The 26,520-nt window shown below is 39.3% G+C and overlaps 1 protein-coding gene across 1 annotated transcript; it reads left to right on the forward strand.

Annotated features, from left to right (window-relative positions):
* Nucleotides 1-2,917: 2,917 nt before the first annotated feature.
* SEX4 (dual specificity protein phosphatase (DsPTP1) family protein) lies at nt 2,918-26,454 on the forward strand. The gene is made up of 15 exons (XM_089144186.1): nt 2,918-3,047; nt 3,126-3,379; nt 3,481-3,556; nt 3,649-3,693; nt 4,078-4,180; nt 4,695-4,771; nt 4,848-4,924; nt 5,224-5,304; nt 6,413-6,545; nt 15,482-15,541; nt 22,780-22,836; nt 23,009-23,104; nt 23,548-23,604; nt 24,113-24,220; nt 25,900-26,454. Exons 2-15 carry the CDS (start codon nt 3,354-3,356, stop codon nt 26,035-26,037), a joined length of 1,134 nt encoding a protein of 377 aa, XP_089000312.1. The 5' UTR covers nt 2,918-3,047; nt 3,126-3,353; the 3' UTR covers nt 26,038-26,454.
* Nucleotides 26,455-26,520: the final 66 nt, after the last annotated feature.

The following is a 26,520-nucleotide window of genomic DNA, read 5'->3' on the forward strand; positions in this document are numbered from 1 at the left end:
GCGAAGTCCTAAATGATGTTTAGTGCAAACACCCCTATGAGGTTGTTATGATGGTTCTCCATGTGGTTAAAATCAAGTATGGTTCATGCCCTGCAAAATATTTGGAGCTTCCAATCTTAGTAGGCCGAGATAAGGGATAAGCTTTTCAAGATATTCATGATAATCTTTCAAATAAAATTCAAGGGTGGAAGAGTGCCTTGTTGTCTTAAGCAGGCAAAACGGTTATGATTTAGTCTGTGGTCTTCATTCTCCCTAATTATGCTAGGTCTAATTTTCTACTTCCCTCTTCTTTCCACAGACAAGCTAATAGGAAGGTAACAAACTTTTTATAGGGAGACAAAGAGGGAGAAAACAAGATCCATTGGGTTAGTTGGAGTGGTGTTTGTAAATCAAAAGAGAGGGGCAGATTGGGATTTAGAAATGCAGCATTTCAGCATATTGCATTGTTAATGATTCTATCATGAAGTTGGTAGCATATCCGGGGTCTAATTGGGCACGATTAATGAAGACTGCTTCCCAAATTCTTATTTTTTGGCTGCAAGACTAGGGGTGAATCCATCATGGCCGTGGCTAGGTATCTTAGAGGCTCTGTCATTTCTACCGTAGGGTCTATTGTGGAGAGTTAGGAACGACACTAGGATAAAGACATATGAAGAAATGACTTTGCCTTTAACATTAGTAAGCCTTCTAATCGTTCGGTGGAGAGAGTTTTATTTCTATTTGTTTTATATTTCTTTTTCCTACTTAGTATAGGACTTAACTAGGTTGTAACTACAAATACCCTATTGGGGTTTTGTGAATAATAAACTTTAGAGGAGCAATTCCTCACATTACAACAGGAACCTTAGTAGTATGCCCAGTACATAAAGGACAAGGAGAGCGCTGGACAAAGCCACATGGAAGAACATTTGGGGATGCTTCACAATGTCGAAGGTGAGGAACTTCCTCTGGTGGGCATGTGTGAGGGGAACAGCTTCAAGGGAGGAGTTGGTGACAAGGCAAATTGAAGTGGATCCTTCTTATGCATACTATGGATGTAGTGTTGAAATGATGGATCAAATTATTTTTTAGTGCCTCTTTTGCGAAGTTGGTTTTGTTTGGCTCCTTGTTATCACATATTCCTCCGTACTCGATGTCCCTCCCTTAATGGATACAACACTGGGATGACATTAAAAAGGAGGGGAAAGCGGTAAGTAAGTCAGTTATGAGTTTGTGTTCTATTATTGTTTGGCACCTCTAGTTAGCACGAAATGAGTACATCTTTGGAAAACATCAACCCTCTCCAATAGAGGTTATTGAAGTAGTTAATAGAACTTGGGAAGAATTTATGAATTCTATAAGGAAGGAAGGAGTGACAATGGCTGGTCAGATGCCTTCTCCTACTGCCCAGTAGCAGTGGGAAGCACCACCCAAGGGAACAATTAAACTAAAATTTGATGCATTGTTCAGTAAAGAGACAAAGAGAGGTGCGCTGGCATTTGTGACAAGGATCATCGGGGAGACCCTTTGGTTGTAGTGTCAGAACTGGCATCCTTAGTGGAACTGGGAGAGGCAGTGGTGATGAGGGTGGGCCTACTATGTGCCTTCTTGAGGGGCATGATTATTTAGTGGTTGAATTTGATTGTAATACTTTGGTGTAGAGCATTAACGATAGAAAAACCCCCCTCTCAAATAGTGTTATGGTAGAGGATATTAGGAAGTTGGGATTAGCTTTTATTTCTTGTTCTTATAATTTTGTTCCAAGATGCATCAATGTTGTAGCTGATGCTCTTGCTAGGAGAACTCCATATCTTACATGTAAGATGATGTAATTTTATTCCATCCATTTCATAAATGGACCATCTATGTGTGATATGTCATAACATCACATCAATATGTTAAAAAAATTGTGACTAAATTTTAATTGTTTTATATGATTTAAAAATAGACTGGTTGATGTTAGTATACATGACACAATCTATCCTTTTTTGGGGGCAAAAGACACATGTCACCATCCAAAGGTCCATTTCCTTGTTAGAAAAGAAATGGGCTGGATATCAATCCGTAAGGTGGTTTGGCCTATCACCCCTTGAGGGATTTTTATTCTCCCTTAGCCTCGGCTTCGTCATCTCTTTGTTCTGAATAAGGTCGACTCCTACCCAAGGTGCGAAATTTCGACAAATTTTGCCGGTACGCACCTAGGCGAACCCTGCGAAATTTTGCCGATTTTAAAGTCATTTGGATCGTAATAGCAGTGTCACATGACACATCTTGGAAGATGCATCAAATGGGACCTGCACCTTGTAACTACGTTTGCTTTGTGGATTATTTAATTGACGGGACACATTACCCAAGTTCCCTACTTCCCTACCCCATTAAATATTTAAAAACTGAATGGTGACATTGACACGTGAATACAACAAAAGTTGCATTAAATGTGTGGAAGAATATTAAAAAAAATAAAATAAAAATGGAAGAATGAAAAGTTACTTTGCTTGTAATGTGAATTGTGAATAGATGATATGATATTTCTTCATTGTTTTTCATGGTGATTGCAAGATGAAAGCGGAAGCTTCGATGGTGGTTGCAGGATGAAGGTTGAAGTTTTGACGGGTAGTTTCGGCTAAGCAAATATGAAGGCTAAGCACATGCAGTGGTTCAGGCAAAGAAAAACAGAGTTGAAGACTGAAAACAGTGCTGAAGATCGTTTGTTTTTTTTTTCTTCTATAATATTCTTCTACCTCTGTTGTTTGCGATTCAGGCAAAATTTCGCCAATTCGGCAAAAAAGGGCGATATCATATCTTGGCGAATTTCGGGCGATATTGCATGCTTGCTCCTACCTTAAAAAGAAAAGAAAAGAAAAAGAGTGATACTTGTCATATATCGGAGCCTGTGCAAATATCACCCAAAAAAATCCCTTTTCTCACGGAGAAGCTTCCCAAAAATATCAACTCCAACGCCACGTGACTTGTTTGGGCGTCTCTTTCGCATAATTCATCAAGATTTGTTATTCTTGGCACTAGTATGGAGATCCCTATCGCTCTTCAGTGATCACCATTACTCACAAGTAAAACCCCAGTTCCAACCAATTAGAACCGTTAATGTCGAGTACCCCTTCAATAATATACTTTTGTACTTAGCGCAGGAACAGCAGCAAATGGAAGTTTCTTAAAAAGATCGTGGTCCAGCAAAGGGAGTGGCATTTTGGAGATTCTCCAGAAGTCAAATCCTTTTCCCAGCTCAACCTTAGATTTCACATAAACATACACAGAGAAAGAAAATAAATCAATCAGGAAACGGGGATCTACACTTCCGAAGCTCAGTTTGCCTCTTCTGTTACGACCTGATATTCCAGAATTTTTGAAATATTGAGATGAATTGCCTGCAGAATCTGCCAAGGTTAATGACTTTACCCTTTTCTTGAAATACTCGTTGATTCGATTTCTTCTTTATTCGCTAAAAAGAATCAGAGATGAATAGGAATTATTCTTTGGTTTCAGATCCTGTGCTCGACCTTCACATGGCTTTAAAAGCCATACGAAAAAGCCTTCGGGAACCAGCTTTGTTTGTCTAATGGTATACGTTGTTTTGACATTACTAGTAGTGAGTTTTTTCTTAGTTTCGTTTTCTGTATCTCACTTGTAATGAATTCTTTCAATTTAATGCAGAACAAGCCGAATACTAATCATCTTCGCCAGAGTTCCTCCTTAAACGTAATTTATGGACTCTTCAAACACATTCGTTTGTTTCTTTATGCGCAATGAACCTTGAATTCAATTCTAGTTACTTGAGTAATTCTTGTTGGGTGCATATATCAGGACTGGGGAACGTGGAATATCCTTGTTTTGAACATATTGATTTCCCATGTTTTGAACTAATTTATTGAATTTATGGAACCATGTTTCTTGCGTTATCTTCGAGTTCTTTTTCCGTCTGAAACGAATATCTTAGCTGAAGCACTGACCTTGAAATTGAATGCCTCATGTCTTTTAAGTAGCCATGGTGGGCTTGTGTTATTTTATTCCGAGGTTTAGTGGCTGTATGTGCTTCTTTCGTTGGGTAGTTTTTTGCTGAACTAAGCTAACCGTTTGCTCCAGGTAACTTCTGGTCCTTCTTCCGACACCAAGATGAGTGACTCTGGAGTAGAAGAAGTCAAATCTGAGATATATAGTAATAATATGACCCAAGCGATGGGTGCTGGTAAGTTTACTTAGTGTCTATCAGCTGGCAGGAAGTGTTCCATATAATTAATCTGAAGATTCAAAATGGTAGGCTACTTCTTTGGATAGACCACCAGAAACATACAATAATAACAATATTAGAATGATGATCATGTTTGTAATAAACATAACAATAGCAATGGTTTCCTCAACTTCCCAGTTTTGGCAGTATTTAAGTCCTTCCACTTTAAGAAACTGACAAACATGTTTGTTATTTTAATTTTACCCCTATCTGAATTCTGAAAGCAGTCTGGCAATTTGGCATGTGGATGTTCTGAACCATTTGGCATGTCCATTGTGGAACAAACCTCTGTGTTGAGTTTAAATGTATACTGCTAAATTTTACTAAGCTTGCTCTGTCAATTATGAAATCTAAAACCCTTTTAAATTAAACATAGAACCTTCTCAAAATTATCTCCTTTCTTTCTAATCTCAGTTTGCTTGGTGCATGGATTTCCAGCTAACTGTTCCTTTTCTTAATAATTGGAGCACAGTCTTGACCTATAGACATGAGCTAGGAATGAACTACAACTTCATCTGCCCAGACTTAATTGTGGGTTCCTGTCTGCAGGTGATTCTCATAATGACTCCAAAATTTATTTATCCATTTAAAAGAGGTTGTCTAACATAAAATTCTCTGGGTGCAGTCTCCCGAAGATGTTGACAAGCTTCGCAAAATTGGGGTTAAAACCATATTTTGTTTACAACAAGATTCTGACCTTGAGTATCCCGAATTGGCTAAAAGTTTGGTTAAATCTTTAGCAAGTTTGTTTTAGTGCTTCCTGTAGTAAACAGATATTATATATGACTTTTGCAAAGTGTAGCTTCTATTTGTCCAGAAACAAAAAAGGGCACATCTCCAGTGCATGAGGCTCCAGCCACCACAGGGGCTGGTGATAATGTATGCTGCCCTGCTTTCACGGGGGGCGTATGTAACTGCTATTTGTTCAATCTGTTCTTAAGTTTAAAATTTCCAGCCAAGAAAAGCCATACTTTTGGTGATTCCTTAACTAAAGTTTCTAGATATTTTAGTGTTGATATCACTGCAATCCAACAGTATGTGGAACAGTTTAACGATATTGAGCACCTGCGTGCAAGAATACGGTAAGCTTCGCCATAGTAGTTATTAGTTTCTGACAATACTTGCTGGTGGATTCCTGATTTATACGCTTTTGGAGGCTGCTTTTTTACTTTGGGTTTTCTAGTAAGATAGTCCATATGCAATTCTTTTTATATTTGAAGTTTCTAGGTTCAATACATTTATAAAATTCACATAATAAATGTTCTCTGATGTCTGAAATTTTGTGATAAAATTTTTTATTTTATTTTTTGCATATAAGTTGAATAATAAATTGGTAATGAAATTAATTTGCAGAGTGCAAAGAAAGTATGTTGATTTCAAGCTGAATTTACAGTTATAGCTGATTTGGGCTGCCCCTTGGCCATTCCTGCAACCTGTCCTGTAAAAACGTCGTCATTGCGGCTCTAGTACATAAGGTTTGGGGTATCCTTTGTCAGGACCAGCTGGATTGAAATAGAATTGACTAAGACGACCTGCTAGTTTCAGTTTTGGACTGATCAAAAGTAACTTAAGTTAACGAGATCATCAAGGATTGGCTGAATTTGTTCAAACATGCTAATGGAACTTTATGAGAAGGGGGAAGGGGAGGGGGGTGGGGAAGAAGAGAATAAAGACTGGTGGTGCGCAATATAATTGGTTTGCTTTTGCTTTGCAACTGTTCTTTATTACATGTTGGATCTTCATGCTTAAAGTTGTATGTGTGCTATGTGGTCCCTAACATGGTTGTCTTTTCATGCTAAAAGTAGAAAGTATTTGCTGTTGATGGTGATGGGATCAAACTGTGTAGCTGAAGACAAAACTAGGCTATTAGAGCTATTGATTGGTTTAGAGGCTTTTACTCTTCCTTATGTTCAAAATTAGAGGACTAGGGAGGTGATGAGTAGAGTTGATACATTGAACTAAGGAACCAACATCACTCTTGCGCTCTCATCTCTGATCCATGTTATGTGAGTAAAAATTACTAAGTAGTTGTTGGATAGTGAGTTTCTCATACCTGCAATTATTTATAATAGTAAATTCAGCATATATGCTTCCATAACTGTTCACCTCTATGGTTTTCTCAACGTGCTATGGAACCTATTTGTTTTATAACCCATTACTCGATCCTGGATCTAATTTGACATGCATCAGGGACTTTGATGCATTTGATTTGCGACTGAGGCTTCCAGCTGTGGTGAGCAAATTGTACAAAGCCATAAATCGCAATGGAGGAGTAACTTACATACATTGTACTGCTGGGCTTGGAAGGGCTCCTGCTGTAGCGGTAATCAAGTTGGATTGGTTTTTGACATATTAGTTTACTTCTACATGGCCATTTATTCTAAAGACTAACTGAGTTCTTTAGGTGATAAAATTAATTTTTTTCTATTCATCCTTGCTGCCATTGGATATATTATATGGTTCATATTTAGTAACTTAGGTTAATGATTAATTATGATGTGGTGCTTATTTTATACTCCATTTTTTATTTTATTTTTTGTGACTCCCAAATCGATGTTTCTTCTACTTCGATAGTCTAGATAATGTATAATAAGATCACCACAATCAAGGTGTGACTTGGTTTGTTATGCTTGAATTGTTTCTTCATCCCTCCTGGTTGAGGATCTGACTTCCATCTGCTGACATGCAAATGATGTGGATGGTTTACAACCTTGCCTTTGTGGTCAATGGGAATGAGAGCAAATCCTGCCTTCAAAATGAGGGTAGTTAGCTAAGCTGGATTAGTCACATTCACACCCTTCACCAATCAGGGTAAAAAAAAAGAAGAAAAAAATTAAAAAAAAGAAGAAAAAATTAAAAAAAAAAGAAAGAAAGAAGAAGGCGTGAGTAGGTTTCTTTTAAAGTGAATGCAAAACTAAAAGGTGAAATCTAAGAGAGTTTCGCAAGAAAGATGAAAGTACCAAGAATAATCAAAGAACTTTAAAAAATTTGCAAACAATTTATGTTGAAGCAAAAGCTACTTTGGGATTTTTGTTCAACTTTCAACAGGCGGGAAGGGCATCATGACTGCAACAAAACTTGACTACAAACCAAGGGAAAAGATCTCCCTCGGTAACCTGTGTATTCTATTCAACAAAAATTTTCCTCCACAACTGATTTTAAGGTTAAATATAATTAACTTTCATTATAATAGAAAGCAATTGTTGAATTCATTTAATTCCTGAATAATTGAGACTCCTATTATATCCCCATTCTTACTCCCTTTGAAACTTTATGGATTGCTTTTTGTTCGTCATAAACAGGTACAAAGAAAAACTTGAACATCAATTCCAGGTAAAATCCTAATATTATTATATTCCACCAGAATCTGACACCTTCTGAGTAAATCAGCATAACTCCCTAGGTAGCTTAGGCTTTGAAAACGGGTAACAAAGTAACTTTTACTGGATAAGATTTTAGGCTTCCTAAACAGCCCAAAGACAAAAACAACCCATATGATGACTTAAATCTCAAAAGGGAAATTGAGAGGCAACCTGGCCCAAACAATCACACTTAAGTTAAAATGGACTTTCTGGTGAAGAAAAAGCGTGTTAAAAGAAACACCAAGGAATCACAATCAAAAAGGAAACAAATGTTAGACTATACAAAAATTTAAAATGCTCAATGTGCTATGTCGATGAGCGAAGTATAAGAGCTTTCACTATGCTGGAAGAAGATTACAATGGAGATCTCTCACAACTGCTGAAACAGTGTTGCAAGGTTTCCACCCAAAACCCTAAGGCAAAAAGTCTCAAAATCTCACAATGACTATAGGAGAATGTAAGGTACATATTTTTAGAATCTTAATCGGGTAAAACGGGTCGACCCATCCCTGTGCTTCCATCATAGATCTCATAAAACGGGTCATTTGGGTTATCCACCAAAATATGTCGGTGTGTCTCAATCTTCAAAGTGTGTACAAGAATTTGGGTCACACATAACAAATTGTCTTAAAATTCATGATGCCGCAACATCAAGACACTACTTTTGTGTGTAAGTGAGGGTGGGGGTGGGGGGTTTGGAGGGGAATGAAGAAGTATTTGAATTTTAGGCTGGGGTGGGTGAAGACCATATGGTAAACATAGGTGGAAAGAAATTATATGGTAACTTCAATTCAAAACCATATACGATCTACATCTGAACATATTAGCTGCCTGTTGCATCTATGGCTATGAATCTGATCATGTCTGTAGGTATCTCATATGAACTGATTGTAAGCTCAATAGCATTTTCACCATTTCTAGATAGAACTTGAGCTACTTACCAATCATGAAAATACTGTGTGCAATAGCATGCAAAGTGATTGGCCTTGAAATATTTGTTAGGTACTTGACCAATGCACTAAAAGCTCTGAGGATGATGGAATGAATTGAATCAAACCCTTTAACCTATCCCATACTAGGTTGGCCCAATCTAGTGTCCATACACCAGAGTGGGCTCCATTAGGCACATAACACATTGCCATGCTTTTGCAGTTGTTGTTTGCGATGGCTCTCACTCTTGGTAGCTCACATCTGCGGTTGGATTATGCTCCCTTTTTTCCCCTAGGCGGCAGTTGGCGCTCTCTTGGCAGTCATCGTCCTTGATAGATCTCACTTGGGCAGTTCACTTTGGCGGTAATCTTCTCCAAGCGTTTGCGCTCTGCTCCTTTTTTTGGGTGGCAAGTAGCCCTTTGTTGGCAGCTTCCACTCTACTTTAGGCAGCCTTTTCCAGGACTTGAACCCTTGACATAGTGTTAGCTCTGATACCAAATGTTAGGTACTTGAACAATGAGCCAAAAGCTCTGAAGCTGATGGAACGAGTTAAGTCAACCCCTCTAACCTATCCCATATTAGGTTGGCCCAATCTAGTGCCCATACACTAGAGTTGGCCCCATTAGGCACATAACAATTTCCTTTTTTTTTTCTCCTCCTTCTTTCTATATAAGTAAGCTTTGTATTAGAGAGTAATTACAGAGTAGGCAGCCCCCTAGAACCCCTCAAGTAGGGGGAAGAGGACTCCAAACAAAGAGGGCATCCCCTTCTAACTAGTGTCCCAAACAGGTACAAGCACCCAATTACTCCTTATAAATCACATATCCTTCAGCGTACTTCTGAATCATCTCATTAAGTTTTATTGGAAAATCCTCAGATATCCATACTGCCTCCCCATTACCTACTTGAGCAGCTCCCATGTATTCTTCTGGTTGGCTTAATTCTCCACAGATGCCCTTGTCCTCTCTCATGTAACATATAGGCCTTATGACTTATATCCCACTTTGTACTTTGCGCTCTCCAAGGGTGTTGTATACTTGTATTTCCCTTTAAGAATGTCAATAGCCAGCTGGGAGTCAGATCTGATAAAGACTTCCATAAATCCCCTTTCAATACAAAATTGCAGCCCTTTTAGAATCATCATTAATTCCATAGAAAGGACAGATAGGTCATCTCCTTTCCCTGCATAGCCATTAGTTGTTGGCCTTAAAAAGTGAACAGGTCAATTACATTAAGGGAATCCAGTAACACAAGAAACTTCCTAATGCATCTTGTATTTGTGAGATGGTACTTCTCTTGCAGTCTTTTGAGGATGACGCTTCAGTGCAGTTTAGACTTTGTTCCTGCTGCAGCAGCCACATAAACTTCCATTTGATCTTCCAAATCGTCTCGATGTCGAGGACATGAATCTGACAAGGAAATATTGGTGTAAGGATCTTTCCCATCGCTAGAGGAAGGCCTCCAATCACATGAAAAGATCAGCATGACCATTTAAATAAACCACAGTAACCCCCCATAATGCAAATACCTCTCGATTACTTCAATTTTTGGTGATTCAGCTATCCTAGTTGAGAACTTTGGGCCGCCACCAAATAATTCTCCTGACTACTTCTTTCCCAAAGAGGAAATGAATCCAAATATTATTCAAATATGGTTACCAATGCGAAATTAATTATCTTCCATCCTCACAGCTAGAAGCCTGATTTACTCTTTCTGGTCATTGCCTCAGTCAGCTTTGAGGTGATCTGTCTATTGAACGAGAATCCAAGTAGGGAGAGACTCTTCCTTATGGGAAAGGGAGGCTACTTTCTTGCTTCAATTAGGTAATTCTTACATTCTTTCTCAAACTCATGGACTACACATAGCATAAGGATACAGCAAGAATGTTTTTTCATGACACTGGTTAAAGCACTGCATAGAAAATTAGAGAATTTGTTAGAGATCCTTATCTCACCTAAGCAGCTCACATCTGAGCTGTCATACCTGACTGCCTTGGGATTGCCTTCTGCTTGAATAAAAAATATTTAAACAGCAAATGATCCTGGTTATTTTCATGTAATATACAATGAATATGTCTTGAAGGTCATAACAAATTGCATCAATAATCGTGATTAAGCAAAGTCTGATTTTCAATTACCCAAGCAGTGGAGATTGAAATCCTTGTGCTAAATCAGTCTTCCACATAACCATGGGGAGGTTCTCTATGACATCCCAAGGGTAGACTCAAGGAAATTCCCTTTTCTTCCTGTTTCCAGATAAACTTATAGTTCTAATCTCAATCCAATTTGAATAACAGAGTGATCAATCCCATGCTTGGCCTGCTTGGTTCCTTCAAGTCTTCACCATGAGATTTGTTTGATGATGTTATTTTGTCTGCAAAGTCAAACCTTGTAGTGAAAGCAACAATTTAAAACTTAACCTTATCTAACCATGCGGGCTGGCTACAAGGATTCTTACCCTCTAATCAGATCAATTCAAGGTTAAGTTTGATACAAGGCCCATGCTATAACTGTCTTTCCTCGCCACTTATCCTAGACTCATTTAAGGTCTGCTCTTCGTTCTATTAGGTCCTTTCATTTGAATCAAATCACTCCTTCATACTCAATCTTCTATAGGCTTCCACTGAACATGGACATAACACCTCAAATGAAAGAATACTTTTCTTTAATAGTCAATCAGTCTTTTTTAAGGCCATGAAAGAGCATATAGAGATCTGTCTTGGAATCTTTAGATATTTCCATGATTCTTGTAAATAAGTAAATAGCTTTTGTCTTGGATTTTCTTGTCTCAGGCTAGTTTTAGTTACCCCCCATAATTTCATTGTATGGTTCATTAGTTCTATGTCTTTGTAGTTATTACTGCTTGAACATCTGATGTGAACTCAATTATAGGGTTTAACTTGTTGGGATGTTGCCCTATATTTAGGCTCACTCCAGGATACTCTCTCAGGGAACCAGCAGTCTTCTAAGGATGCATATGCTTGTAAGAGGAAATTCCTTAGGAATTAGGGTTAGGTTTTGGATGTTTCGGCCAGGCTTGGGATTGAGGGGATTTGGATTTTGGGCGTTATTACTATGCTGTAATATTAGATTCAGGTCTGGTAATGTGATTAGGTCTGGTTTTTGAGGTTTGGGGCTTAGGATGAGGGTTGCTAAGGTTTGGCTGCTGCCACTAAGTAGTTTCAGAACTGAAATTGAAATTATGGTTTTAAAACTGAGGTTCTGGGGTTTTGAATGGGCTTGAGAAGGGGCTGTTGTTGGAGATTTACAATTTCAGGTTCATCTTAATGGGCTTAGTTTAGTCCTAATTGGTTTTGGATAGGTTGAAAAGTCCTACTGGGGTTAGGATTCTAGAGTTGGGCTGGTAATGTGAACAAGAAGTGGCCCAGCAGAAGCCACAAGAGGGCCTAGCAGTGCACCCCCTCTGACGGTATTTTTGTCCTTTTAGGTCTTTTTCTTTTATTTAATTGAGTGTTTCGGTTGGGTTTCTAATCGATTACAGATTCCCGATTAGTTTCTTATTTTCAGTTGAAGTTGTCTAGTCTAATAAGGATTCCAAATCTAAGTCAGTTGGGTCTTTTGAATTTGATTTTATTTTGGAGTCTTGTAAAGGCTATATATCTCATTCCTACCACAGAGGAAATCAGTTTGATGAATAAAATAATTTAGAGAATTGCAGCCAAGTAGGCATTGGCAGGGTTCCTTTGAGGGGGACCCTGCAGTTCTCTTAGTTTCTACTCTTCGAGCTTCTAATTTAGTCCTGCAATTTCCAGTGAGCATCTTCAACCTTCAACCAACACTTTCAGCTAGTATCTTCAGCCTTCAACCTGCAACTATCATCTTAGATTCCTTTCAGGTAAGCACTGCTCCTTTCCGACCTATTGCAGCCCTCCCTTCCCCAGTTGTGCTCTTGTGCAAGCCAGAATCCCCACCCCCTGCTATCGCAACCACCTAGCAGTCTAGGACCCCTGCCCTACTCTATGTAGGTCCCTAACTCCCTTCTCCACTCCCCTATGATCCTTCTAGGATCATTCCTCCACTTCCCCAGCCCCTGTGATAACCCTTTTACCCTCCCCCAACCTCTTGGCCTCTCTGTTTCTTGTGGCAAACCGGAAAAGAAAGAAAAAATCAGAAAAGAGAAAAGAAAGAAGAAGAAAACAAAGAAAATAAAGAATAGAAAGAAAGCAAGCAAGAAAGAGAGAAGAGATTCGGAAAGATCCTCAAAGATCCAACGAAGAATTCCCCCCCTGCAACTATTTTCTTCTCACCCATAAGGTTTTGGAAAGATACCTAATCTTCCTGGATCCCTTATACCACCCAAATTTACCCAATTGGATATTCCCGTGGCCAATCAAAACCATCTAACCCAAGCCCAAAACCCTAAAATTGCCCATGACTGGAAAGATCTGAAATTTCATACATCCCATCCTCCAAGGTTTACATCAGTTGGAGTTGGGATTGAGTGTGGGAGGGGCTAGGGAAGCTAATCCTAAAATGGTGAAGGAAATGGAGATAGAGTTTAGGAGATATAGGTGTTCTAGGGTTTGGTAAAATTCTGGTTTCTGGGTTTTCTAGGCTGCCACAGGTTAGAAAAGAAGAAAAGGTGAAGAAAGGGTAAGAGGAATTGACTGTACCTAAGGCTTCTAGGATTAAAAGGGTAGGGATTCTAGCGTGGGGGTGGGGATGCCTGCGATAGAGGGGAAGGGTGGGGGAGGCTGTGTGGGTTAGGGAAGAAGGAAAGGTGGCTCGAATGAGGAGGGAAGGGGTTAGGGGGCTATACTTACTTGGGATTGGAGATAGGCTGCTGGAATTGTTTGAATGCTTGCTGAAAGTTGCTGGAGCTTGAAGACAATGGCTGAATTACTCACTTTAATACCGCCACAGACCTCCCAAAGGAAGCCCATGACTTTTCCTCCAAACTCAGAAATTTTATTAATCAATTCAGTTTGTCGTTACGGAGAATGGAGGCTTTTTCGTAGCCTCAAAAGGAAACAAACTAAGACTTAGACTAGGAAACCTAATTGACTTTAAACTGACTTTCTGATTCTGACTAGGACTTTGACTTGACTAACAGCATCTCACATAAATCAAGACTCTGTCCTAACTTACTCTAGGGAGGTCCAATTAGAATTCTAATAGTAGATCTCCACGAAGTAGACTGAGTCTAGGGGATTCCAACACAAATTAAGAATCCAACACTAGCAGGAACTCTTTAATAACTTGCAAAATAAGGACTCAAGTTTAGAAATAAAAGTAGATCTAGGGCCCACACAAATACTGGACCTAATGGAGCCCTAGGTTGGGCTCAACAAAAATAAGCAAAATTACCAAAATACTGCTATACTTGGACAATTACTGGGGTTGCTGGTAAACCCTTTGGGCCCTCACTTGTGGTCCTGGATTCAGTTTACATCAACGTCACATTTATCTCTAAAAGTCGTAACTATAAAACTTCTTTCATTTACCAAGCATGTTCTTGTGCTCGTAATCTTATTAAACAACTTGGCTAGACAACCGTAGACTGTTAAGCTCTTCTACATTTCTATGAGACCCATCTAGATCAGGTGCCTTGCCTACTTTTCTTCCTCCTTAAATTACCTCAAGCACCCTAATTTTTCATATATATATATACAAAATGTGGTATGTTGATTGATAATACAATCTTCCTGGACACTTACCATGCTTAGATATTTGCCAGCTCTTGAAAGTAGCTTGCTAAATCCTTAATGTTTGTTTGAACATCATCCCACAGCCAAGTCTCCGTAGAGGAATGATGTCTTCCTTTCGATTTGCTTAGGATGTCTTTAGCAGCTGTCTTAATTCAAGCAGTCATCTTGTTCAACATGATATTAATCTTCGTAAAAGCCTCACTTTCCTTGTTTGATCACTTCCATCAGTAAATGATTTTAAGGATCTCGTTTAAAAGATCCACCACCTTATCCTGGGGAAGATAACCTTCTTTTCTAAGAATTTGGAGTAATGAATCACATATCCATGACCACTATCCTATGTTGTATGATTAGGCTCTCCCCCAGTATTATTTTAGTGTCCTTGCATAACAACATATTAGACCTCCTAGTTAGAAAGAAATTTATTTGACAGTTGAAGGTAACTAAATGCTTGTCTTTATATTCAAGTATGTTTTAAAAATGGCCCGATCATAAGCCACGGGAAAAGTCTAAAATTGAGTCCTCTCTTGTGTTAATAATGGATATATTATAAGCTGCACAAAAATGTAAAACTGAAGTCCCCTTGTCATTCAACTCTCTGGAACCATATTCTACATATAAAGAAAATGAGTTACGTCAGGATTGGATTAAGAAAGAACCGGTAGTAAGGTAAGCTGGGAAACTGCCCAAAAGGATCTCGGCAATTTAGCAAGTGAGAGCATACATCTAATTCTGTCCACAATAGTGCGTCCTTGATTGCTTATATAGGAAAAAGAAGAAAATACAAAGTGTCTCAATTGGAACATGTAGAATAGAGAGTCCTGCTTTTTCTGAAGTAGTTACTGAAATCAATATCATTTAGGTATTCAAGTGCAATTTCCAGATTCCAGTAGTCACTAGAGAAAGAGTGGAGGACAATGCTGAAACATGCAACCGTATCAGATAACTGTGAAGTCTTTGAATGTGAATGTGAACATAAGAAGACAAACGTAGACCCTTCTATATGATGTAGAGGGTCCTCAATTTCTTAAATTTTTTTATTGCATTTCTTTCCTCTAATAAGCTCCAAAATGGAGCAAGCCAACTTTCAAATGTTGCAGCTGTGAGCACCAAAAAATTACCCATGTCCCCATTTGTCTATCATGAAAACTTATACTTCAGTTTGACTGGAACGGAAAGCTCATAACTTATTGCCTGCACTCTTGCATCAAGTGTCATGCTTATTAATTTTTCTCTCATTTGAATTGGAATCCTTCTTCCATTTTCAGAATTGTGCTAATTTATTTTGTAAGTGTGCAGTTGGCGTACATGTTCTGGGTTCAAGGGTATAAACTTAGTGAAGCACGCAATTTGCTACTGGTATATCTCAATCCTTTCCCGTTGTAGCAAATACAATATAAATTAGTCCATTTCTTATTCTGGTTACGTCTGGTTTTTTATGAAGGATGGTTTTACTGTAGCACTTATACAAGGTGGTCTCATAGACGAATGATATGTTGAATGTACAAGTAGCAGTATAGTTGTTGTAGAGGACACGGCTGTTATCATTTTGGAAACAAGGATAGAAGAATAATACCCAAAAAGGAAAAAAAAAAAAAAAAAAAAAAAAGAAGAGAAAATGCATCTCCTTAAGTTGGGGAAACTGAATGCTGCTGAAGTGACAGTTATAGTTCTACTCCACCAGTGCCACAATTCATTTTCCCAACTTGATCTGTTCTGTTTTATTTATTGTTTTTACAGGATGCCTGCTTGTTAGCCAGTCTTTCTGCTTTTTTTTTTTTTTGCCATTTTCTCTCCTGTATACCCATCTTGGCTGGGTAAAAAGGCCATCCCAAGACATACCATTTTTCTGAACTTGGATGTTTTTTTCTTTTTATTCTTCTTTGTATTACTGCATTGCCATTAAATGATGTGCCTCTATGGTATTGGTTCGTGTGGGTGCCATATAGAACTAATAGTTTTAACTGAAAATCATAGAACAGAACTTTCCAAAAAACATATTTGGTAGAAATGAAGAATTTAAGCATGCAGTAGGTGAGGAATTCCAATGTTGTGGACGCGGAATCCCTAACAAAAATTAGAAAATTCATATTTATAATAAACCGATAAAATAAATAAGTAAATAAGATTTACTTTTTTCTGTTTTAAGAAAAAAGATAGAAAGACGTCAGAGGTATGAATGCTTTATCACCAAATAGAGATGAATACTATATGGTAGCGGCAGGAAATTCTTTGGCGTTAAATCAGGGTATTTCGGAAGAACAGGTTGTTCCAGCTCGATACTGTCAAGAATTCCTGACTAGTGGAAATAACTATTTATTATATCTATTTGGTCTTGCAATTACAGAAATGTGGATCAATGAAGTTAAGGTAATTGATTATAACTTACATGAAAGGGAAAACAAATCCCTATTATGTAATTCTAGATTTTTTGATACTAGTTGTCGCTTCAAGCACTTTATAACTACAGCACCCCCGTGCCCCACATGGTTCATTGTTGTCATGTCCAAGCCAACCTGTTTAAATTCTGTTTTTGAGAGCTAAGTTTTTGAAGGTGATACAGATTCATCACCCAATTGGACTTCTTTCCTTAAGGCTTAAGAGTAAGTCTTGGGTTGAGTTATATATGTATTGCGCCTTTGATCTCATGGATTTTCTTTGTAATTGGCCATTGACCAAGGAAGGAAATAACTTATCAACTTAGTTTTTAAGTTGTCTAGTTTTGCTCAATTGAATTGATTGAACCAGTAGTTCAATTTATATTAGCATGTTAGTAGTACATGATTAGTTAGTCGAATGTAGCTAATACTTCATTGTTAAGTCTATTCTTTTTTCTTTTTTTTTTTGGATGAATGGATGAATTCATTAACCAAAGCCCCTTGAGGAGGAGGAAAGAATGTACAAGAGAAGAAGGGAAACAAGGGGGGGGGGGAGATTACAGTCTATTACTCATCAATAGAGAGGAACTAAGACCTCAAGAAGTAACAATGGTCCTATTCATGGGGGTGGGGAACAAAATGTAATCTATATGAAACATCAAAGCAAATGGCTCTCCAAATCGAGTCAATAGATCCGGAGATGGAGGTCCATCTCCTTAGGTTCCTCTCCCACCAAAGGTTTGAGATCAATGCATTGAACACCAATTTCTCTATCATATCACAAATAGAAGAGCCGGTAAAGTTTCTTAGGAACCAAGCTCAATCCCAATAGCAGCTAAGGGGGCTTTTGGTGTGGGGCCAAATGGTAACAATGGCTTTCGTCCACAAGGAGCGACAGAAGGGATAGACGAAAAAAAGGTGCTCGACATCTTCTGGGCTATTTTGACAAAGGATTCAGTTGGGGTTGATAGAAAGGTGTAAATGGGCAAAGAAAACTTGGGTGGGAAGGCAACGGTTGAGGGCTCTCTAGGAACAGAGAGCATGGCGGGGGATGTGACCTCTGAACCAAACCAAGGGGTGCCAAGCTTGGAGGGGGAACAGACATGGTTCCAAGCAGAAGATGAGGAGAAGGAACAAGAGGGGGAGGGGGAGGGGAGATAAGACCAAAATTGAGTGAGGCTTATAAGGGAAATCCCGGGGGGGGGGGTCCAACAATTGTCGAAGATGAAGTTCGAGAGGAGGGTGATCTTAGGGATACGGGAAGAGTAGACTTGGTGAGGGCCCAAGAGGTTACAGAGGATGCTCAAAAGGGTGCCAAGGGTTAAGCCAGAAGAAGGTGGAAGCCCCATAAGTAATATGGTGGGTGGTAATACAAGGAAGCACAAGAGGTTTGCGGACAAGGAGTTTTCTCCAAACCCAAGAAGGATTGGGGGAAGGGAAACAGTCCCAATGGAATCTTCTCGCAGCAAAGTGGGAGTAAACCTAGTGGACCATATAGAGTTGTGCTTGTTGGAGATTTTCCAGATGAGCTTTAACATGCAAGCATAGTTGGAATCCTTGATTTGGTGGAAACCTAGACCACCTACACATTTGGGGCGTCAAAAGGAGCATAGTAAAAGATCTCGCTCGGGAGCAAGATCTCGCCAACTTGAAAAACCGAGATCTCGGTTGAAATATACAATTTTTTGGCGTCAACTTGGTGGCCCATCTCGGTGGGTTTTAGGATCTCAATTGGGTTGAAACTTGGTATTTCGCCTATTTAAGGCTTTTTGAACACATTGGTGGCATTGGATTTGTCAGAAAACAACCCTAAGTATGATTTCTAAGTCTACCCATTGTGTGAAACCCAGATGTTGTAGTATTAGGGAATGCAAGGTTATACAATATGTAATATAGAACCTTTAAGGCATATAAATGAAAAGCAAGTGTATTAAATGCATCAAGTAACCTAAATGTTATCAAAATTCCATCCATATGAGTATCACAATCTCAATTTTCAAGAACAGAATAATAAAATTATACAACCATTAGACGTTCTATATAAGTCATTAAATTATAAGTTCATAAGACAAACAGAGAATGATTGATCCTCTTTCGATGCTGAAGATGTGCTAAGAGTAGTTGCAAGTGAAAATCCAGCCGAAATCCACAAAAAAATGCAAAAATTGAGAGTTCCAGAAAGATCCAGGGCAAGATCTCGAGTGAGATATCTCAACTCTTTGCTCTCGACCTCCATCTCGTCTCACCTATTTGAAAAAATGAGATATCTCACGAGATTTCCCACCATGAAAAGCAGGACCAATTGAGGAGGCGAAGGAGCCTCGAAGTTTCTTGACCTTTTTAGAGAAAAGCGCAGAAAGGAGATTCCATGGAGTGGATGGTGGATTTGGGCAGGATAAAGATGCCACACCAATAAAGGTAGTAGGATTGGAGGATTAATTTGATCAAGACTATCCTCCTAGCAAAGTAGAGCAGTTACCCTTCTATAGTTGGAGTTTTTTACTAATTCAGTCTAGTATGGGGGAGCAGTGGTGGTTGGTGAGATTGCCAGGAATGAGGGGAAGACCAAGGTAAGAGTTAGGAAAGGATCCAAGTGTGAAACCAATGAGCTAGAGGAGCTTAGACTCAATGGTATTAGAAACACATGTTAAGAAGAGAATAGATTTATGAAGGTTGACACGGAGACCAGGGAGTGATAGGGAAAGGTCAAGGGAGGAAATAATAGAGGAGATAGAAGAGTAGGAGGTGTTACAAAAGATTCATAAAATCATTAACAAAGGTAAGGTGAGTCAAATTAAAAGCACGTCATTTGGGGATGGGGGGGATGATGTGTTGATCAGTTATGGATTGGATTATCCTAGAGAGGACTTCCAAGGCAAGGAAAAAAAGAAAAGGGGACAGGTGGCACCCTTGGCGGATACTGCCACATAGGGAAAGTAACCGGCTGGAGAGCCATTGATGATGATAGAGAAGTGGGGTAGAGTTATAGGCTTCGACCTAGCGGATGGGGTGGGGGACCCCATAGAAGCTAGAACATCAAGGAGAAGTCCTAGTGAATGGAGTTAAAGGCTTTGTGGAGGTCGATTTTGAAGAGAGAAACCAAAGAGTGGGAGGAGCGGTCAAAATCCCAAACATCTAGGCACAAAGGAGGATGTTGTCTGCAATGGACCTTTCGTCAATAAACGTAGATTGATTTTTGCTAATGTGGGAGGGGATGCCGAGCTGAATGCGATTGGCAAGGATTTTGGCAATGAATTGGAGAGAAGATTACAACAGGAGATGGGGCAAAAATTAGAGAGAGAGAGAGAGAGGAGGCGCTAGGCTTTTTGGGAACGAGGCAAAGAAAGGTTTGGTTGATGGAAGCGAGCTAGGAGGGATTAAGGAAGAAGCTGTGGATAGCCCTTGATGAGGGCCTCTTCAATGAAGGTCCAAAAAGCTATGAAGAAGCTTATACTAAAGCTGTCTGTGCTAGGGGCTCGGTTAGGTTTGTGGGAGTTGATAGCAGCCAATATTTCAGTAGTAGAGTGGATAGCTGATAGGGTGTCGAGAAGAGAAGGGTCAACAAACTTATTGATAAGGTTTGGGGTGATGGGAGAGTGTTGAGGGTGGGAGGAGGAAGCGAAGGAGGGGCAAGGAGGGTGGAGGAGGAGGCAACTTCTTTCTTATTGCTCTCCACATTAATTCAAGTTACTAATAGGTAAAGATTGGGTAGGGTTTCCTTCGTAGTGTAGGAGTCTATTTTTGAGCCTTTTACATGAAACTGTAATAGGGTACAAAGAACGAATTTGATTATTGAAATTGCTTTGCAAGCTGTAGTTGCTGCATTCTTCTCCATTGTGCGGGAGATCTAGTTTGGTAACTAAGATCTAATTTATGGTGGGATGGTGTAGAATATCCTGGTATCCTTGACACTGAAGCTTGGAAGCTTCTAATCAAAGCTTCCCCTTCAATTATGTTGAAGATTCCTTTCCATCAGCAGGGTTTTAGTTTGATTCACAAGCTGCAGCTATTAAAGGACTGCAGCTACAGTGAGTTTAACTTAAGAATTTTGCACTTCATCTATGGACCTTCTAATCCCCAAATCCTAGGCTTCCACACTTTTCCTATTTTTAATCTGTTGGAAACCCAACTTAATGAAGCCTAGCTGCAACCTACATTCACCATTTTTTTTGGATGAATAAATAATTATATTAAATGAAAAGGAGATAAGAGAACAAGGTCTTTAAGCAGAAGACCAAAAAGAAGAACTAAGACCCCAGGAGACAACAATAAGCCTGTTTCTCGGGGTATCATGAACAGGGGGTTGGGGAATAGCTAATAGTCTAGAAGAAACATCAAAATAAATGGCAATCCAAATCTTGTCTATAGAGCGGGATTTGGAGGTCCATCTTCGAAGATTGCACTCCCACCATAGGTGATGGATCGAGGCACAGTACACTAGCTTACCAATCCGATCGTAAATGGAAGTACCTGAAAAGTTTCTCAAAATCCAAGACCAATCAAGTGTAAACTTGTAGGAACACCTCGAATGGGGCCAAATGGAAGCTAGGGCTTTTCCCCAGATAGATCTAGAGAAGGGGCAAGAAAAGAAAAGGTGCTCAAAGTTCTCCAAACTGGTCCAACAGAGAATGCAATTGGGGTTAGCGGGGATGTGGCAGTCAACAAGGAATGATTGGGTGGGGAGGGCTTGGTTAAGGGCCCTCCAAAGGGTAAGGGAGTGACGGGGGATGTGGCCTTTGAACCAAACAAATAGAGGCTAGGGGGCTTAAGGTTGTGGGATCTGAGAAGGTTCCAGGCTGATGAGGTGGAGAAGGTTCCAAACAGTAAGGTCGTAAGTGGAGCTAGAGGGGGGGGGGAGATTCCCAAACTTGTATGAAAATAGGGAGGGGAATAGGAATCCAGGATCCATTTGAGATGAAGTCTGACAAGGGGGTGGAGTTGGGAATATGGGTGTCATAGACAGTGTGGGGACTAAGGTGGTTAAAGAGAATGCCCATTTGGATGCCACGGATCAAGCCAAAAGGATGTGGAAGAGCCAAAGGTTATGGAGGTAGAAATAGCAGAGATGGTTTGAGGGCGTAGCAAGAGAATTTTCCTCCAAACCCATTAAGGATTGGAGGGCATAGGAATAGTCCAAAGGAATCCGATCGAAGAAGGAAAGAATAGATCCACCTAACCTAGATAGAATCATGCTTTGAGGCAATTTTACAGATAAGTTTGAGAAGGCAAGCTAAGTTAACATCAGTGATTTGGCGGATTCCCAAGCCACCTTCAGAGGTAGGGCGGCAGATGGATGACCAACTGACCTAGTGGAAGTGCGAGGCTTCTTGCCCTTTCCAAAGGAAGGCACAAAATAAGGATTCCGTAGCATGGATGGTAGATTTGGGAATGGAGAAGATTCAGCACTAATAGAGATAGGTGGACTAGAGCTCAAAACGGATGAGGACCACTCTACCGGCAATTTTTTTTTTGATGGGCGGTGTGTACAAAGGGCATTATGCCTTTGTACTTCACCATTAGAATATTTCCAAATTCAACTCAAAGCTTCATTATATCACCCCCCCAAACATGTGATCCCCTTTGCTGCCCAAGAATTCAATTAAAACCCTAACATCCACATATTTAATTTCGCTCCAGTTTCTATCTGAAAAAAGCTGCTGTTTTGAAAACTTGAAAGTACCTTCCAGAAGATTATAAGAAAATCTATTTTTTTTGCTAGAATTTGTCCTAGACAAATCTAATCATTGGTTGCAACCCTAAGATAGACTCGTTTCAAAATTTCATATCCATCTGCCCGGCCGATTTCTTGAAATTATTTTTTTACTGTTCATTTCCTATAACTACTTTGAATTCTCCTCAACATCAGAATTTAACAACCATATTAGTTGTAACTCATAGCATGTATTCTACTCCACATTGACTTTACACAACACTTAGCATTAACTCTAACCATCAAGTGGGCCCCACATCCAGTTTTGCCCTACTTGAGTTGGCTGGTTCATACTAGATCATGGTTAACTGGCTCCCATTGGATCTCTTCAATCTAGGGCTACATCACCAGGAAGTGGTTATTTGAATAAGTGATGTAGCCTCAATTGGTTGTTGGGTTGTTTATTGACCTAGGGTGAACAATCTTATAGTGGGAGTTGTTTGATTTAGAAAACCTGAGCTAAAAATGTTTCTGAAGCAATTGTCTTTTTTTTTTTTGGTTGTTGTCAGAGTAAACGCCCATGTTTCCCAAAGCTTGATGCCATAAGGAGTGCAACGGCTGATATTGTGAGTTGAACTCCTCATTTTTATTTTTGCAAGTGTATACAATCTACTTTTGCACCTTACTTAGCAATGATGAGCCTGAGTTTTTTTTTCTCCATATTATTAATTTTCTCTTTCTTATTCTTCCAAATGGCTTCTGACTTTTGGCTGAAATCCCTAACTATGTCATGTGTAGCTTACAGGCCTTGCTAAGAAGCATGTCACCTTGATGTGGGGAGGCAAGGATTGCTCCTCAGTGGAAATATCTGGACTTGATATTGGTTGGGGCCAAGTAAGGATTTCTTGTAACAGTGAAAATATGTAATGCTTCTTTTGATATTCTGACTAATGTTTGGTTTTACTTCTGTTAGTGTTGTTGGTGAATTACTAATGGAAAGAGAACCATCCTCCATAAAGAATGAAAGAAACATGGGAGTCCAATTGACCAACTTCAGGATATACAAGGGCATTTGAGTTCCTAATGCTTTCAGTTATATGAATTCTCTCTTGTGAATTTGGCTTCTCTTGGCCATGAACCCGATATTTGATTTTGGCCTCCGAATTTGGTTTATTATCAAACCATAGACATTTAAGAGGATATTGAATATAGGTGTCCTACCAAAGGAGGGTAAATATGGAAGAATATCAGATCGGTTCTATGTTTCTTAGAACTTCTGCTGAAGATAATTTGTGTGTAATGTGATCCATCTGTTTATTTCTTCTTTATCTTTGTAGAGAATCCCATTGACGTTGAATGAGAAAGGACAGTTTATTCTTGAGAGGGAATTGCCAGTAAGTATAAATGTTATGCTTGGGTTTCATCTATATGTAGCTGTGTTCAGAATCCTTTTCTGTTAATTTCCAATGCAATATTTTAAGCTGTCTGGATGTGCTCAACATGGGGTAATTCCCTTCTGTTTCTTTCTTTATTTAATTCTTTTGGGTTAGTGGGTGGGAGGACAAATCAATGCAAATGACAGTTGAAAAATATGGTAATATAAAGCATCTAGGATCGAATTCATATCATAAAACTGCTTTTCTCTCTCTTAACCTTATGGATTTGATATCTTGGATAATACTAAATGCTTGTTAGTACCCATGTTATATTTTATATAATTGCAATCGATGCTCTTAAAGAATACATTAATAGCATAGGAGTTAAGATGTTTATGTCCAACTGGCTTTTAAAGTTGGGATCTGGTTGATGTTTCAAAGGACACTGAAAATTCTGTTTTGACCTTAAGTCAGCTATCTGTTGAAAAATGTACTGAGTGTGGTGGTACTTAATTGTCTGTTGCAGGAAGGACACTACGAATATAAGTACGTCATTGATGGTGAATGGACCTGCAATAAATATGAGCTTGTAACTCAACCCAACAAAGATGGGCATGTCAACAATTATGTCAATGTGAGATTCTCCTCAAGCATTATTTGATAAATATAATTTGCTTTAGCACGGAGGAACTTCTTGATTCCGAATATTGACTTGGAAGCAGCTTCTGTCCTTTGTAAGAGGTGTCCCAAACAATGTGTCTGGGGCAACAGCAATATGCAACCTGTCTTATAACCACAATATCAGATGATCTGACCTATTCCAAACATTGGTTAGGTTGAAATTCAGGTCACCCCTCTGCGTTTGATCAACAGTTTACATCTTCAGCTGCACGATTGGGGAATGACTTCCCCACCCCCCTACTCAGGCCCTGTCCTGCTCCCAATCCGGGGCCTCACTCTTCTCCCCACCCTCCTCATCCCTTGCCTCTAATCTCTCCCTACTTTATATCAGACCTGCCTTCGCTGGTTCTTCCTTCTCTGCTCTCTACCATCATTTTAGCCTTAACCCTGGCATCACTAGATGGAAATCTTGCTTGATTGGTCATTTCCTGGGCCCTATACTGTCCTTCAGCATTATACAAGCTTTACTGAACAAGTGATGGAAAGCCCAAGGTGCATTGTACGCCTTTCTTCTAGACAATGAGGTATTCGTTTTCAAGTTTTCCGATGAATCTGTCAAACCAGAGCTCTTGAAGGTGCCCCATGGTTTGTAGGAACAAACACTATTTCGTCGACGATGGGATCCACATCTTCCACTGTGGATAACTCTCCTTGGCATGCTGCTTCATTTATAGGAGTTGGATTGCTTATATAGAATTGGCTTCTTCACTTGCACACCACTTAATATGGATGTAAGAACTACAAATAGACCGACTTTGCTTTGCTTGAATATGCATTGAAGTTGATGCTAGTTGCCTTCCCTCTCTGTATTCTTCTCAAGGACGAACATGGCACAGGATATGATCAACAATCCATTATGAAAACTTACCTCCTCTTGGCCTCTTTTGCAAAACCTTCGGCCATCATACCCCCGACTGCTTGAGCAAACACTGGTGTGCAAGGAAAATACTCATTGATGTTACTTGGGGTTTGGATTGTTCTTTGTTGTCCCGTTCTATGCGCTCTTAGCCTTTTAGGTCCTCCCCCCTTTCTCCCTGTTACTCCCCCCAGCCCACTTGGGCTGTTAATATATATTTGTTTATTTACCTGAAAAAAAGAAAATAGAAAGTTTTCTTGGTGTACATATCGAGGTACATATGGGTGATCTTTTTTTGGGGTCATTGCTAATGCTTTGGATTGGATACATCATGGTGATTTCCTTTATCCTTTGATAAGGACAAACAAGGACCATTGCAAAATTCTTGGTGTCACAAACTGTTCAACCCAGTGCTGCTTGGGAAGATTGCCTATCTTATAAAATTTGGTTTTACTTGTTTCATATTAGTGGCCTTTTCTCTGAGTAGCATTTTAACAGAACCATCAGAGGATCATTTGACAAACAAGGATCATTTTCCATGTAAGCAATGCTCTTTTAAAGGAGAAACAACTGCAAAAAATTTGTGGGTTGTCTGGCCCTGACCGTTAAAGAGCCAAACATGCTGAAAAATTGCCACCTACATACCTTCAAGGCACTGAATAGAGCAACTGAAAGCATAAGCATTAATTTAACTGTAAACTTAGCTTAATATTATTGAGTGTCTAATCCTTGTCCATTTCAATGGTGCATTTCATGTAGTCTTTATGTGCCTGCAGGTCACCAACAATGATCCTAACAGTGCTAGTACAGAGCTGCGGAAACGGTTGAGTGGTGATGATGCTAATCTCACGCAAGAGGAAAGGGTTATCATCAGACAGTTTTTGGAAGCATATTCAGAGGATGAAGGGCTCTAATCGAAGATCAAAGTAAATTTGGCACATAGAATTATAAAGGGACGAATCACTACAGCTGCTTGCATCTTTCCCCCCAATAATAATGATAAATAAGTTGGGACTTCGCCCACAGAAGATTTTCCCTCTTGGTTCAACTTTTGAACCGTCTTTTATGTTGCTCAGAGAAGATGGATCTTCTTAAGAGGGCTGACAGCACAGCACAGCACAGCACAGCACAGCAGAAAACAGGAGCAAAAGTTTCAAGTATCTCTCTTCCTCTATATGTGTATCTGAAGAATTCAAAATAACTAATGCGCTTGTGCTACTTCTTGTTGTATTATATTTCAAGGCTTTTAAGCTGCGTTCGTGTTCCTAATACCATGACTAGTTGACATTGTGGTTTCAGTTGGGTTCAAGTTTCATTATGGGTAATTTGACTTCAGAATTTTTTTTTTGATCGAAGAAAAACTTAACATTAAAACTTACACTCAAAGCACTAACAAA

The sequence above is a fragment of the Hakea prostrata genome, chromosome 2, assembly GCF_041222555.1.
Source record: "Hakea prostrata isolate BN-2017 chromosome 2, UWA_Hpros_2, whole genome shotgun sequence".
NCBI lineage: Eukaryota > Viridiplantae > Streptophyta > Magnoliopsida > Proteales > Proteaceae > Hakea > Hakea prostrata.